This window comes from Anomaloglossus baeobatrachus, chromosome 9, assembly GCF_048569485.1.
Source record: "Anomaloglossus baeobatrachus isolate aAnoBae1 chromosome 9, aAnoBae1.hap1, whole genome shotgun sequence".
NCBI lineage: Eukaryota > Metazoa > Chordata > Amphibia > Anura > Aromobatidae > Anomaloglossus > Anomaloglossus baeobatrachus.
The window spans coordinates 179,119,126-179,136,090 of NC_134361.1; the positions used below are offsets into that span (position 1 = coordinate 179,119,126).

Genomic DNA, 16,965 nt, shown 5'->3' on the forward strand with positions numbered 1-16,965 from the left:
CTGAGGGTAGTATATGTGTTCAAGTACATGGTAGTGTGTGGCGCATTTTGTGTGTGTGTTCATATGCCCGAGTGTGGTGAGTATCCCATGTCGGGGCCCCACCTTAGCAACTGTACGGTATATACTCTTTGGTGCCATCGCTCTCATTCTTTAAGTCCGCCTTGTTCACATCTGGCAGCTGTCAATTTGCCCCCAACATTTTTCGTTTCACTTTTTCCCCATTATGTAGATAGGGGAAAATTGATTGGTAAATTGGAATGCGCGGGGTTAAAATTTCGCCTCACAACATAGCACTCGACGCTGCCCGGGATAGTAACGGTCTCTCTGTTTCTCTCCCATTCTCTGTCTGTCTCTCCCTCTGTATATATCTCTCTGTCTGTCTCTCTATCTCTTTGTCTGTCTGTCTCTTTTCCTGTCTGTCTCTTTGTCCGTCTGTCTCAATCTCTTTCCCTGTCTGTCTATCTATCTCTTTCCCTGTCTGTCTATCTATCTGTCACTTTCCCTGTCTGTCTCTTTCCCTGTCTGTCTCTTTCCCTCTCTTTCCCTGTCTGTCTCTTTCCCTGTCTGTCTGTTTCCCTGTGTCTGTCTCTTAACCTGTCTCTCTCTCTTTCCCTGTCTCTTTCCATGTCAGTCTGTCTCTTTGTCTGTTTCTGTCTCTTAACCTGTCTCTCTCTTTCCCTCTCTTTCCCTGTCTCTTTCCCTGTCAGTCTGTCTCTTTGTCTGTGTCTGTCTCTTTGTGTCTGTCTCTTACCCTGTCTGTGTCTGCCTCTTTCCCTGTCTGTGTCTGTCTCTTTCCCTGGCTGCATTGTGACACGCCAACATTCCATATAAGGGCGTGGCTGCGCATTCTTCTGAAATTCTGGCTGCACTGTGACTCCCAGCTCCATTCGCTTTAATGGAGGCAGGTTTTTTGGTGAATAACTGTAAAGTGTGGGGTGAAAATTTCCCCTCAAAACATAGCCTATGACGCTCTCGGGGTCCAGAAGGGTGAGTGTGCAAAATTTTGTGGCTGTAGCTGTGATGCTGCAGATGCAAATCCTGGACATACATACATACACACACACACACACACACACACACACACACACACATACATACACACATACACACATTCAGCTTTATATATTAGATTGCCAGTGTCCCATACAATCTATACACCTCCAGCTTGTTGCTGAATATGTGGCGCCCCAGGACCTGGTCGCCACAACAGCATTGCCCTCCCAAAGGGTTAATGCTGAGCCTGGAGGTAATTGGGAGATCTATTGGCCAGTAAGTTAACACCCAACACAGTTCTCCCTCCGGCCAGCAGGGGGAGCTCTGAACCTGGAACTTCAGGGAGCATTCCTTAAGTCTGGCTGAAGGGAGGAAGTGGTGGTTAGTCTGGAGACAGGAGTGAAAGAGGACAGACGCAGAGTAGTGCTGCCTTGTGAAACTGGGGCCTAGAGCTGGGATAGCTTGGCCCAGTGAAGCAAGGGGAGCAGCGAGGCACAGCAGAGACTCGGACATCGGAGTCTGTAGTTGCCAGGGCATAAAATCCATCCCTGGTAGCTGAATCCGGAGGGCAGGAGAGCTGCAAGCCCCCTGGCCCAGAAAGTAAACTGAGGGTACAGCTGCATCCCAAGGGCCCGGTGTGGACTCCAGCAGAGAAGCACCAGAGAGGGCCTGCGCAGTCTACCCCACAGAAAAAGGGACGAACCACCAGTCCCAGCAGCAGGAGGGCAATTGCAAACCCAAAGTGCAGTGTCCTAAAACAACAAAGAAAGATTAAGGAGTAGGCCTCATACTCAACTGGCCAAAGATCACCCCAGGCACCTCCAGGCCGGCCGGATCATCTGTACCATCTGTGACGGTCTCCCTGGACTAAACTTCTGCCGAGTAAAAGAGGAGAAGGTAAAGAGACTACCGTTTGTGCCTGTTTCTTTCATTGCTTGTCGGCCCTGCACCGTGTTAGTCACACAACACCATAGACTTCCACGAGCACCAACTGTGTCCCGGGGCACCGCTCCACCTGTGGGGAGCAGTACCACCATTGCTGCCACTTCATCACCCCGGAGGCCTTACACAGCAGCGGCGGCTCAATAGCCGCAGACCACAGGTGGCGTCACAAACACAACCATTAACAAGCAAGCCACATATTCTACTGACACCCACCAGGGCCACGGAGCCGGGCCCAGCCACCACTGACTACCACCGGACTAGTCCAGCCCGGCACCGGGTGTCCCATAGCCCTGGGGTGGGCGAGTCAAATTTGGCGTCACGAACAGGATTTCGTGCCCGGTCCCACCGGGTACTGTGCGCCTGAAGAATTGCAATTAAAAGACTGTGTTACTACGTGTTTCATTGTTTGAAAACTGCCGCCGCCATTAGCCTCGCTGAGCGCAGGAAGAAGGGGGGCGTGCCTGACAAAGAGCGCGAAGGGAGCGCGCCATCAGAGCAGAGCGCTGTTAACCCCGCGCGACCCAGAAGGAAATTTGAAACGTGAACGGAGCCTGGTAAGGTTCACTAAGGGGGAAGAAGATGTCCGACTCAGAGGGAGAGCAGGTGGCTGCCATAGCCCGAGACGCCGCAGCACCAGCCGAAGCAATCCCAGTCGCCGTCGCCCCAGCCCCCGCTGCAGCGCCGGTAATGCCGATCACAATGCCGTACATCCCGGGAGCAGAATGGCTACCGCAGTACTCCGGGGAGTCCCATACCTTGAGTGACTTCAGGGAAAGCCTGCACAGCTTGTTCCGGGTGTATCCTCTGACTGAGAGCCAGAAGGTGGGCATATTAATGGGACAGCTAGCCGGCGCAGCCCAGCGTGAAGTGAAGTCCTGGCCTGATACAGATAAAGGGACAGTAACCCAGATATTGGCCAAGCTAAAGAGTACTTTTGACACCCGCACCGCAGCAGAGATAAAGATGAGATTCTTTGGGTGCAAGCAACGGGCCACAGACAGCATAAGGGACTATGCCTTAAACTTGCAGGAGGCCCTGAAAGCAGTTAAACAGGTGGACCCAGAGAGTGTACGTGAAGAACACAAACTCCTAACTGAGCAGTTCATAGAGGGGCTCCTGTCAGATGCCCACAGGACCCAGCTGCGTATCATGGTCCTGCAGAACCCTGCTCTGGACTTTGCAAAGTTTAAGGACCAGGCCATCCGGGTACTGAGAGAATCTACACCGAGTGACCCAGTACCCCTCCGGCCTCTTGCTATCACGTACCCCGGGGTGGTGCCTGCAACCCGAGCCGCTGCAGGGGCTGAGGCGCAGTCCCTGGATAAGGACCCCACTGCAGAGCTCAGACAGCAGGTCCAGGAGCTGACCAAGACTGTAGCAGCCCTGGCCAAGACCGTGCAGTCTCTACAAGTGACCCCATCGCCTGCAAGACTCGAGTTGGCCTCCAGCCCAGATGACGTCCCCTGGATGCAACAGAGGAGGATTCCGCCGACCCGAGGCAGAGACACAGACCGGTATGATTCAACGGGACAACCGATCTGCCGCCGCTGCAGCCAGGCGGGCCACATTGCACGACGCTGTCCTTTAAATGGGCCGAGCCTGGAGCCAGGAGCCAATCCCCAGGTGTGAGGAAGCCCGGCTCGACCCCCAGCCGCAGCAAGTATGTGGGAGGACGCCCGGTCCTTCCTATTGTGCTGGATGGGATCCCTTTGAATGCCCTCCTGGATACGGGGTCCCAGGTAACAACCATCCCCTACAAACTGTACAAAAGATATTGGGCTGATTCAGACATTGACCATGGCCCAGATGATGATTTAACAATTGTGGCCAGTAATGGTCAGCCCTTACCCCAAATTGGGTACAAAGAAGTAACCATTAAAGTGGGGCGGGTAGAATTGCCATGTCAGGGGATGATAATTGTAGATATTGATCGCAAAGAATCTGAACCACTGCTAACCATTGGTACAAATGTGATAGAAAATTGTATTGCCGAAGTGATAATTTTGTTGCAACAGGCGTCTGAAACCGCCAGCTCCGGGCAGCAGCGTGCCTTGCAGAGGGAGATCAGAGCCCTGATGAGGAGGCAGCAGGTAGAGCTGGCCGGAGGAGAAATTGGCAGTGTGAGGGTAAGTGACCCCCTCCCCATTGCAATACCCCCAAGAAGTGAAATGTTGATATGGTGTCGGGCAGCAATAGGCCTCAAGGGTCAGGATTACCATGCCTTGGTAGAACCGGTGTATTCAGACAGTAGGCCGGGAGTCCTGGTAGCCAGAGGGGTAGCAGACGTCCGCAAGGGGAGAGTGCCCGTCCGTGTCCTGAATTGTGGGGAGGAGGAGGCCAAATTGCCCCGGTACGCCACTGTAGCAAAACTGTACACTGTCAGCAACAATACCATCAAAGCAGTGGAACCCTTGATCCCGTCCGACCAGGCGGAAGACAATGGCTCCAAGGGGCAGCTGGAAGACTGGTGTCAAAAATTACATGTGGGCACCGACTCCACCCCCTCACACCAAAAGCATGGGGTTTACCGGGTGGTACAGGAGTACGAGCGGGTCTTCAGCAAACACCCCCTAGATTTTGGGCAAGTGAAAGGGGTTAAACATCAAATCCCCACGGGTGATCATCATCCCATTAAAGAGAGATACAGTCCTGTGCCCCCCGCACAGTATCAGCGTGCCAAAGAAATGTTGCGGGAAATGAAGGAGGCTGGGGTTATCAGAGATAGTTGTAGCCCCTGGGCAGCTCCCCTAGTGCTCGTAAAGAAAAAAGATGGTAGAATGAGAATGTGCGTAGATTACAGGCAAATTAACCGCATTACACATAAAGATGCTTATCCACTGCCCAGAATAGAGGAGTCACTAACAGCCTTAAAGTCAGCTAACTATTTCTCCACCTTGGATCTCACCAGTGGGTATTGGCAGGTTCCCGTGGCAGAGGCGGACAAGGAGAAGACTGCATTCACGACACCAATGGGCCTCTGTGAGTTCAACTGTATGCCATTCGGGCTCTGCAACGCCCCAGGGACATTCTAAAGGTTGATGGAGTGCTGCTTGGGCCACCACAACTTTGAAACCGTGCTATTGTACCTGGATGACGTCATAGTCTACTCCAAGACTTATGAAGACCACCTGAGGCACTTAGCAGAAGTGTTTGAGTCCTTGTCGAAATATGGCCTGAAGATAAAGCCGTCCAAGTGTCACCTCTTGAAGCCAAAGGTACAGTACCTGGGTCATGTGGTCAGCGCAGAAGGTGTGGCACCTGATCCGGAGAAAGTCACCGTAATCAAGGACTGGCCAAGACCCACCACGGTAAAGGAGGTGCGGCAGTTCCTTGGGCTGGTGGGCTACTACCGAAGGTTCATTGATGGTTTCACCAAGGTAGCAGCGCCCCTTCAAGATCTCCTGGTGGGCCAGCCAAAGCAGGCTAAGAAGCAGAGCCCTCCATTTGAATGGAGCAGCCAACTAGAAACATCCTTTGTCCGGCTGAAAGGGGCTCTCACGGGAGAAGAGATTCTGGCCTACCCTGACTACAGCCAGCCGTTTGTACTGTACACAGATGCCAGCAACGTGGGACTGGGAGCAGTTCTGTCCCAGGTACAGGGAGGCAGAGAGAGGGTGATAGCGTACGCCAGTAGGAAGCTTCGGCCCACAGAAAGGAATCCAGAAAACTACAGTTCCTTCAAGCTGGAGTTCCTCGCTATTGTTTGGGCAGTGACTGAACGCTTCAAGCACTATCTGGCGTCGGCCAAGTTCACCATCTTCACGGACAACAATCCGTTGACACACCTGGCAACAGCCAAGTTAGGTGCATTGGAACAGCGATGGATGGCCCGGCTGTCTAACTTTGACTTTACCATCAAGTATCGGGCTGGCAAGAAGAATAACAATGCTGATGCGCTGTCCAGAATGCCTCACTTACCCGTATCTGGAGAAGACCTGGATGAACTCGAAGAGATAGAGTTACCGGCTTTCCATCATCAGGGTGTTTCCCAGTGTGAGCATGCTGTGGGAGTGAAGCGCTCGAGCCAACACGAGGTCTCGGTTAACCCATTACTCCACCATAATTGGGAAGAGACACAGAACGGTGACCCGGCTGTGCGATTGGTCAAAGAAAAGCTAGCACAAGCTGAGACTCATCTTGGCCCAGATGCTCCGGAAGAAGCCCAGCAGTTGTGGAAAGAGAGGGGACGACTGTTCACCTACCAAGGCAAGCTCTGCAAGAGATATGTCAACTGGCGAACAAATGAACTTGTCTGGCAGATAGTGGTTCCGCAGAGGGATGCTCCAATGGTCCTAGCAGCTTATCATGATAACGCAGGACACTTCGGGTGGAAGAAGTTGGAGGCCCTACTCCGTGATCGGTTCTATTGGGTGCACATGAGAAAGATGATCGAGAAGTGGTGCCGAGACTGTGGCCCGTGTAACCTGAGGCGGAAGGATGATGCCAGCCAAAGGTCTCCCCTACAGCCAATTGTCACGAAGCAGCCCCTGGAGTTGGTGGCCCTGGACCACGTGAAGTTAACACCAAGCCGGTCAGGCTATGTGTACGCCCTCACCATTGTGGACCATTACTCTCGTTTCCTGGTAGTAGTGCCTGTGAAGGACCAGACAGCCAGAACAGCAGCTAGAGCGTTCCAGGCATCCTTTTGTCGACCTCACGGTTATCCGGAAAGGGTACTGACTGATCAAGGTCCTGCATTCGAGGCCGAAGTGTTCCAAGAGTTCTGTAACATGTACGGCTGTAAGAAAATCCGAACCACACCGTACCACCCCCAAACCAATGGACTGTGCGAGAAAATGAACCATGTGGTTATTGATATGCTGAAGACCCTACCTCTGGAAGAAAGGAACCAATGGCTGGAGAAGTTGCCAGATCTGGTAGACCTGTACAACCATATCCCAGTAAACCAGTATAACCAGTAAATTCGACCAACTGCAGCCCCGCTTACCTGATGCGAGCCAGACCTGGCAAGTTGCCTGTAGACTTTGAGATGGGGACTGTGTCGCCTGAGGCGGTTCAAGAAATAGAGGATTGGGATACAGAACGGCAGCAGCGGTACCGTAAGGTCCAGGAATGCGTAGAGAGGAGCCTGTCTCAAGCAAGAACGAGACAAGAGCAGCATTACAATCAAACAGCCCCAGCAACTCCCTTAGCACCTGGAGAACAAGTCCTCAAGAAGAAGCGGAGGATGCATAAATTGGATGATCAGTGGGAAAACGAGCCCTACACCATTATCCCCTCCAACTTTGACAATAGTAAGGTATGCCTCATAAGCAAGGATGAAGGCAAGACCTATCAAGCAATTTCTCGAGACCGCCTGAAAGCGTGCCCTGAACGGTGCAGAATCCAAAGAGAAATGGAAGAAGTACAAGGAAGTCCCCAAAGTCAAGAGAAAGAGGGGGAGATGATCCAAACCATCCTTGGAAAATTCCCCCAAATTTGGACCCGAATAAACAATGCTATAGTGGTACCAGTTTTGACGTTTCCGCAGTTGGTCGAGCCAGAAACAGAAAAGATTCCGGATCCACCTAAAGAACCGTCCGCTCCCACACGAGATGACACGCCAGCAGTGGAACAGGAGGATCAACCCCCTGTCAGTGGTGAACCTGTCATACCCTTGGCGACTCTTAGACCACATAGGCAACCATCACGCTTACCTATCGGGGTTAGGCCCACCTGTAGTGCTGAGGTAGAAGACACACCAAGTAGTCAGGGGCAAACATCAGAGCTACGCAGGTCCCAACGCAGCACTCGGGGACAACCCCCTCCAAGGTATAGAGAGTCAACTGTATAAGGGAAAAAGAAGGAGTACTTATTAGAATGTACATAGTTATGCAAAATGTCTGTAATGTTGAGTACAAAATGTTTTTCTTTTCCTTTAATTGCGAAAATGGACAATTGGGCCACTGGACTATGGGTGGCCAACACCTAAATTGTTCATAGTTAGCACCAGTGTGCTCAACACCCCTGAAGAAAAACCCGTCCGGCGTGCATAGAGTGGGGTCATCAATGCTCTGACGCACGCCCAGAGCCTACGTTGGGGGTTTGATCGCGGCGGGTCCCCCATGGAGCAGTGTAATGGACACCCGGCAGGGAGCCACACTGGACTCTTATAGTAATGTTTAAGTTTGTAACGTTAAAGTATTTGCGCCTCCCATAATGGGATGAAATGTTCTAACATGTCATGTTTGTTTCTACAGTCCGGGAGTACTGAATTTAACTAAGGGGGAGTGTGGCGCCCCAGGACCTGGTCGCCACAACAGCATTGCCCTCCCAAAGGGTTAATGCTGAGCCTGGAGGTAATTGGGAGATCTATTGGCCAGTAAGTTAACACCCAACACAGTTCTCCCTCCGGCCAGCAGAGGGAGCTCTGAACCTGGAACTTCAGGGAGCATTCCTTAAGTCTGGCTGAAGGGAGGAAGTGGTGGTTAGTCTGGAGACAGGAGTGAAAGAGGACAGACGCAGAGTAGTGCTGCCTTGTGAAACTGGGGCCTAGAGCTGGGATAGCTTGGCCCAGTGAAGCAAGGGGAGCAGCGAGGCACAGCAGAGACTCGGACATCGGAGTCTGTAGTTGCCAGGGCATAAAATCCATCCCTGGTAGCTGAATCCGGAGGGCAGGAGAGCTGCAAGCCCCCTGGCCCAGAAAGTAAACTGAGGGTACAGCTGCATCCCAAGGGCCCGGTGTGGACTCCAGCAGAGAAGCACCAGAGAGGGCCTGCGCAGTCTACCCCACAGAAAAAGGGACGAACCACCAGTCCCAGCAGCAGGAGGGCAATTGCAAACCCAAAGTGCAGTGTCCTAAAACAACAAAGAAAGATTAAGGAGTAGGCCTCATACTCAACTGGCCAAAGATCACCCCAGGCACCTCCAGGCCGGCCGGATCATCTGTACCATCTGTGACGGTCTCCCTGGACTAAACTTCTGCCGAGTAAAAGAGGAGAAGGTAAAGAGACTACCGTTTGTGCCTGTTTCTTTCATTGCTTGTCGGCCCTGCACCGTGTTAGTCACACAACACCATAGACTTCCACGAGCACCAACTGTGTCCCGGGGCACCGCTCCACCTGTGGGGAGCAGTACCACCATTGCTGCCACTTCATCACCCCGGAGGCCTTACACAGCAGCGGCGGCTCAATAGCCGCAGACCACAGGTGGCGTCACAAACACAACCATTAACAAGCAAGCCACATATTCTATTGACACCCACCAGGGCCACGGAGCCGGGCTCAGCCACCACTGACTACCACCGGACTAGTCCAGCCCGGCACCGGGTGTCCCATAGCCCTGGGGTGGGCGAGTCAAATACACTTGGAGCACCCCACGGAGTCTGGGGGGGATACTCATCACCGGGCCGGTGATGGATCAGGGGTTGTCACGAGGGGCCCTGCCCGGCTTCGTGACCCCGAGGTGTGCAAAAAAAGGTGATTGAAGTGGAGGAGGATGATGGCGGGATGATGAGGAGGGAGGATGAAAGGGTTGAGGATGTTTGGAGTAGTGGTTGTCTCGTGACGCCACCTGTGGTGTGCGGCCAGGGATTAGCCGCTGCTGCTGGTACTGTCCTCTGGGATGGATGGTGTCGAAGCCGGGATGGTTCAGCTCCCCACAGGTAGAGCTAGGCCCCATGGAGGATGATAGGGGTAGTAGTGGCCATTGGCGCTGGAGCACGGGGCAACAACGCCGGCAATGATGGGCTGATACAGTGATTGTGGTTCCAGGTTTTTTTACTCAGTCCGGTTGTCACCCTTGGAGTGTCGGTCTTTGCAGTGATGGGCCCCAGACGATCCCAGATAACTTGGAGATCACCACCGGTATTGGAGATTGTGGGCCCTTACTTCTTGCACTTTCTGTGTGGATCCCCTTGACCTGAAGTGCTTGAGGACCCCTGTTCGGTGTTAAAGCTCCCGTCCCATCTGCAGGCAGCACGAGTCCGTTCAGGGCCTGACCGAGATCATGATACTGAGCTCTATGATGCTACTGTGCTCCGGGATCTAGTGGTGGCCGGAAGGACATGGAATCCCCCTGCCCAATGGATTCTGGTGGCACAACTTAAAATATTCTCCACCCTAGGGCTCCATACCCTGAACTGTGCCGGTCCCGAGGGAGCAACTAAGCTCTCCCCTTGGTGACCGAATTTACTCCTGTATCCCACAGCTTCCACCGGTAAGCTCCCTTGCTTCCTTCCCCAACCTGTGTCCGGGCACGACTCCCTTCTTGTGTAATTCTTCTCCTGTCTCTCCCCCACTGGCTGCTCCTGCCATCACCGAGTTCCTGTCACTAGTGGGTGGAAGTCCCAGTGTTTGGTGGCAACCTTAAGACCCTACCCTAGCCCAGTCCCCAGTGGGGAGGGCAACCTGCTGTGTATTTCTGGAATGTTTGGATGTGGAACCAGCACCGACCTCCTCAGTACCCAGGATAAGTACCGCAATCTAAGTGAGGAGCAGTACCCTGTGGCGACTGAAGCCTCAGGGATGCCACACACTCAGTGATTATACCTGTATGTTCACTTATGTTACTGCCAGAATCCCTCACAATATGTATACCTCTAACACGTGTACTGAAGAAGGTCTAACTGACCAAAATGTCTTCATTTCATTTACTGTCTTGAATTTTTTGGAATTAATAAACGTCTCACAGTTCCCTTTGGAGAGCATGGTTATTTGCTTATAGTTACGGATCTGGACCCTACCATTGCACCCATTAACACAGTTAGATGTGCCATGTGCCTCTTCTAAGATTGTCATGTCCTATAGTCAGTTGAACGAAACTTAGTAAAAAGTTGATGGCCACCAAATGTTGTAGCTGTATGAAAGTTCCTGCTGGCGATTCTGCTGCTTTATGTCAACAGAGTAGCTCCTGCTCCTCTGCGCGACTTTGTGACTAAAGTGTGACTGCCGACATCATGCTGATTGATAGCCTGCGCCCTGCATTTAGGCAGCGCAATACCATCATCACATCTCAACAGTAGAGTGAAGAGAAACAGTGACTCTGTTGACGAGACGTCAACAGAAATTACAGAATCATTGGCAGAAACAGTCTGTGATCTCTCTGTGCCGGCAGAGATAGGCACCAAACAAAACAGGCAGGTAGTTTGCAACTACCTTCCTGTTAGTTCTTAGGCACATAGTAAAAAAATAGTCCTGGACAACCTGTTTAGGTTCGAGCTACATTTCTATTATTTTTTGAATTGATGATGCAAGAATAAAGTTGCATACTTTGAAAGTTGTCTTGTGTGGCATGGCCTACTGAGCCTCAGATGTTGCAGCTGCCAACATGACGACTGTCACCCTACGGTAAAAGCACTCTAGAGTACTTGTGTAGTCTCACCGGTCTTGTCCACATACATTGTAGGAGCGGTGCTGCTGTCATGTTGGCTGCTGCTCTATCCATGTGCGCACATATCATTGGTGCAACTTGGGACCCAACAGGTGAGGGAGCCCAATGCTACCTCCAAAACAGGTGGCATTGTGCATTATGCTAAACCTTTGAACTACTAGGGGCCCATATATTGATTTTGCACAAGGGTCCTCTTCTGTCTGTGTCCACCAGTGGCTATATCAGTACTGTATATGCTCAACTGTGAGGCACAAAAGTAGCATTCAGCACCTTCTTTCAGTATTTGTGCACGAGTGTAAAGAAAACCCCATTCGCCATTCATATAACTTCAAAAGAGTAAAGTGCTGTGTAATTATAATGTTCTGACACTCCTACTTACTATCATTAGGTGAAGTGAGATATAATGAAGCAATGGGATATCCCGTGGTGCAGCAATGGAGAGTGCGCAGCAACCTTTACAAAGTGAAGCTCAACTCAATTTCATTGTCTACAGGTGAGTTCTTTTCATTTGATTATTGTTTCCACAAAGTTTTACTTAAAAGAACTTAATTTTTATATATATACAGTCATATGAAAAAGTTTAGGCACCCCTATTAATGTTAACCTTTTTTCTTTATAACAATTTGTGTTTTTGCAGCAGCTAATTCAGTTTCATATATCTAATAACTGATGGACTGAGGAATATTTCTGGATTGAAATGAGGTTTATTGTACTAACAGAAAATGTGCAACCCGCATTTAAACAAAATTTGACCGGTGCAAAAGTATGGGCATCCTTATCAATTTCTTGATTTGAACACTCCTAACTACTTTTTACTGACTTAATAAAAGCACTAAATTGGTTTTGTAACCTCATTGAGCTTTGAACTTCATAGGCAGGTGTATCCAATCATGAGAAAAGGTATTTAAGGTGGCCACTTGCAAGTTGTTCTCCTATTTGAATCTCCTATGAAGAGTGGCATCATGGGCTCCTCAAAACAACTCTCAAATGATCTGAAAACAAAGATTATTCAACATAGTTGTTCAGGGGAAGGATACAAAAAGTTGTCTCAGAGATTTAAACTGTCAGTTTCCACTGTGAGGAACATAGTAAGGAAATGGAAGAACACAGGTACAGTTCTTGTTAAGCCCAAAAGTGGCAGGCCAAGAAAAATATCAGAAAGGCAGAGAAGAAGAATGGTGAGAACATTCAAGGACAATCCACAGACCACCTCCAAAGACCTGCAGCATCATCTTGCTGCAGATGGTGTCACTGTGCATCGGTCAACAATACAGCACACGTTGCACAAGGAGAAGCTGTATGGGAGAGTGATGCGAAAGAAGCCGTTTCTGCAAGTACGCCACAAACAGAGTCGCCTGAGGTATGCAAAAGCACATTTGGACAAGCCAGTTACATTTTGGAAGAAGGTCCTGTGGACTGATGAAACAAAGTTTGAGTTGTTTGGTCATACAAAAAGGCGTTATGCATGGAGGCAAAAAAACACGGCATTCCAAGAAAAGCACTTGCTACCCACAGTAAAATTTGGTGGAGGTTCCATCATGCTTTGGGGTTGTGTGGCCAATGCCGGCACCGGGAATCTTGTTAAAGTTGAGGGTCGCATGGATTCAACTCAGTATCAGCAGATACTTGACAATAATGTGCAAGAATCAGTGACAAAGTTGAAGTTACGCAGGGGATGGATATTTCAGCAAGACAATGATCCAAAACACCGCTCCAAATCTACTCAGGCATTCATGCAGAGGAACAATTACAATATTCAGGAATGGCCATCCCAGTCCCCAGACCTGAATATCATTGAAAATCTGTGGGATGATTTGAAGCGTGCTGTCCATGCTCGGCAACCATCAAACTTAACCCCATAGCGACGGCCTAACGTCTCAAGACGTCGGAAAAACAGGGTACTTATTCTGTTCCGACGTCTTGAGACGTCAGGCCGGAAAAAGCTTGTAGCGCCCCCCAGTGACGAAAAATCTCGGGGGTTTCAGCTACCGGAGGTAGCTGAGACCCCCAAGATTATGAATCGGGGTGTTTTTTTTGGACCCCGTTAATGCGATCGCCGGTATACACCGTATACCGGCGACAACATTAAAAAAAAAAATGGCCGGTAAAGTTGATTTATTTCTCATCTGACGTGATCAAACATGTCAGATGAGAAATAAATATAATCCTCTAGTGCCCCCAAAGCCCCCGGTACCGGAGAGTCCCCCCACCACCCCTACCCCCCCTCCGGAAAATCCAAGATGGCGCCGACGCGCGCTGAAAACTGCCGCCGCCGTCGGCTCTGCATTCATTTCCCTCCGATCTGAAATGATCAAACATTTCAGATTGGAGGGAAATGTCCTCCCCCTGACCCCTCCTCCGGTACACCGGAGATCTCTGGTCCCCGGAGCCCCCTCCGGTTCTCCAGAGCCGCCTCCCCCCTCTCCCCTCCGGAGCGTGGAAAATGGCGGCCGCATTCATCCTACTCTTTCTGCCGCATGTGACACGTCACATGCGGCAGAAAGTTGTCCCCAGGTCCCCCTGTCACCCCCCGTCACCCCCTCCAGCCCCCGGTCATACGTTACCTGGCTGCTGGTGCTCCGGCCCCGCGATCACGCCGCCTCCTTCTCTTGAATGCTGGCGGCGCATGCGCAGACAGCGGCTGTCAGCTGGATCCCTGCAAGCAGGGACGCTGACGTCGCTGCTGCAGTAGGCTGCTCCACTGTGGACCGGGGGAGGGTGAGTGCAGTAATCTGCAGACACACTCCTCACATGGAGAGCCTGCTGTTCTAGAAAATGGGGGGTACGTTCTGTGAGCGTGCCCCTCATATTCTAGAATGAGGTTACTGCAGGTCACTCTGCCCTAGGTTGGACCGGGGCAGTGTGAGTGCAGTATTCTCAGATTACTGCACCCACACTGCTCATGGAGAGCTTGCTCTTCCAGAAAATGGGGGATACGTTCCCTGAACGTGCCCCCCATATTCTAGAAGATCCAGAGACGGCGTGGGACCTCAAAAATGGATTACAGCGACCGAAATTTATTTATTTACAATAAATTGGTAAAAGAGGAATGTTTCGGGGAGTTTTTTTTCAAATAAATTTTTTTTTTGTCTTTATTTTTTTCTATTTCTTGACTGGGTTAGTGATGTCGGGTATCTGTTCAGATGCCGTGACATCACTAACCCCAGGGCTTGATGCCAGGTGACATTACAGCTGGTATCAACCCCATATATTACCCCGTCTGCCACCGCACCAGGGCACGGGATGAGCTGGAGCGAAGCGCCAGGATTGGCGCATCTAATGGATGCGCCACTTCTGGGGCGGCTGCGGCCTGCTATTTTTAGGCTGGGAAGAGTCCAATAACCATGGCTCTTCCCACCCTGAGAATACCAGACCCCAGCTGTCTGCTTCACCTTGGCTGGTGATCTAATTTGGGGGGACCCCACGTTTTTTTTTTTTTTTTAAAAAACGCCTGGGGAGCCCTCCAAATTGATCACCAGCCAAGGTGAAGCTGTCAGCTGTGGTTTGCAGGCTACAGCTGTCTGCTTTACCCTAGCTGGCTATCAAAAATAGGGGGGACCCCACGTCGTTTATTTTAATTATTAATTTTTTGGGGGGCTAAATACAAGGCTAGGCACCCTTTAGTGCCACATGAAAGGCACTAAAGGGCGCCAGCTTAGAATATGCAGGGGGTGGGACGTTATATTTGTTTGACATCTATCCATTCATCCATTGTAGCATTTTAGGCTGTGCGCCCACAATCGGGATTTGCAGCGTTTTGGGCGCAGAGTGTTTTCCCTGCGTCCATAACGCTGCATTGTGCAGTAGAAGCACAGTGGAAGGATTTTTAGAAATCCCATGCCCAATGTGCTTGCCCAATGTACTTCTCTTCTCCGCAGCATAAACCGACCTGTGGCGGCAGCTTCCCGAGCCTCAGCATGTCAATTTATGCTGCGGAGATGAGTGTTCTCTACAGGTAGCATAGAGCTCCACAGCGGCCTGAACCCAAATCGTGGGCATGGGCAGCTGCGTTCTCCCGTGGACAACACTCACATCTCTGCAGGAGGCTGATACTGTGTACTAGACGCCGTGTCGCTGGATCATGGCCACATAGCCTAAAAGTGAGACATTTGTTGCTACAGCAACATTTTTGTGAAGTACCTGTGGATTCAAAATGCTACTATACTCCTGAATAAAATCCAGTTTCCAAAATGGAGTCACTTGTGGGGGGTTTCTAATGTATAGGTACCCAAGGGGCCCTGCAAATGTGACATGGTGCCCGCAATTTATCTCAACTTTTCCAGAATTCAAATGGTGCTCCTTCCATTCCAAGCCCTCCCATTTATCCAAACAGAGGTTTTTGGCCACATGTGGGGTATCCCTGTGCTCATAAGACATTGGATAACAACCTGTTGGGTCCACGGTTTGTTGTTGTCTCTTGAAAAAGTGAGAAATTTGATGCTGAAGCAACATTTTTGTGAAAAAAATGAAAATTTTCAATATGGCAACCTAAGCTTATCAAAATCTGTGAAGTATTCGTGGATTTAAACTGCTCACTATACACCTAGATAAAAGCCTTGAGGTGTCTTGTTTCCAGAATGGAGTCACTTGTGGGGGACAGCCACTGTTTAGGCACCTCAGGGGCTCTCCAAATGCAACCTGGCGTCCGCTATTGATTCCAGCCAATTTTGCAGTCAAATGGCACTATTTCCCTTCCGAGCCCTGCTGTGCACCCAAACAGTTGATTTCCACCACATATAAGGTATCGCCAAACTCAGGAGAAATTGCACAATAAATGTTATGCTGAATATTTTCCTTTTACTCTTGTAAAAAAAAAAGCTACCTGGTTGAAATAACAATTTTGTGGTAAAATTTTATTTTTTTTTTTTCATGGCTCAACGTTATAAAATTCTGTGAAGCACCTGGGGGTTCAGGGTACTCACCAAACATCTAGATAAATTCCTTGAGGGGCCTAGTTTCCAAAATGGGGTCACTTGTGCGGGGTTTCTGCTGTTTAGGTACCTTAGGGGTCCTCCAAATGTGACATGGTGCCCGCAATCTTTTTCAGCCAAATTTCCTTTCCAAAATTCAAATATTGCCCCTTTCGTTCCAAGCCCTCCCATTTGTCCAAACAAAGGTTTCAGACCACATGTGAGGTATCACCGCGCTCATAAAAAAGTGGTTAACAAACCTTGAGGTCAAATTTTTGGAATTACCTCTTGAAAAAGTGAGAAAATTGATGCTAAAGCAACATTTTTGAGAAAATTATTAAAATTTTCAATATGACAACGTAACGTTAACAAAATCTGTGAAGTACCTGTGGATCTAAAATGCTCACTATACCCCTAGATAGAATCCTTGAGGGGTCTAGTTTCCAAAATGGTGTCACTTGTGAGGGATTTCTTCTGTTTAGGTACCTTAGCGGACCTGTAAATGCAACATGGTGCCCGCAATCTATTTCAGCCAAATTTGCTTTCCAAAATTCAAATATTGCTCCTTCTGTTCCGAGCCCTCCCATTTGTCCAAACAGAGGTTTCTGATCACATGTGGGGTATCGGCGTGCTCATAAGAAAGTGGGGAACAAGTTTTGGGGTCCATTTTGTTGTGTTATTTCTTCTAAAAGTGAATAAATTTGGGTTAGAGCAACATTTTTAGGTAAAATTTAATTTTTGCTTTTTTTCATTCCACATTGCTTTTGTTCATGTGAAGCACCTGAAG

General features: G+C 50.0%; 1 protein-coding gene across 1 annotated transcript in view; it reads left to right on the forward strand.

Annotated features, from left to right (window-relative positions):
• Nucleotides 1–16,965, forward strand: part of ASTN2 (astrotactin 2) — a 935,497-nt gene that overhangs the window by 628,831 nt on the left and 289,701 nt on the right. The window contains exon 14 of the mRNA XM_075324083.1: nucleotides 11,657–11,761. Within this exon, the coding sequence (XP_075180198.1) occupies nucleotides 11,657–11,761 (105 nt within the window). The remainder of the gene's footprint in view (nucleotides 1–11,656; nucleotides 11,762–16,965) is intronic.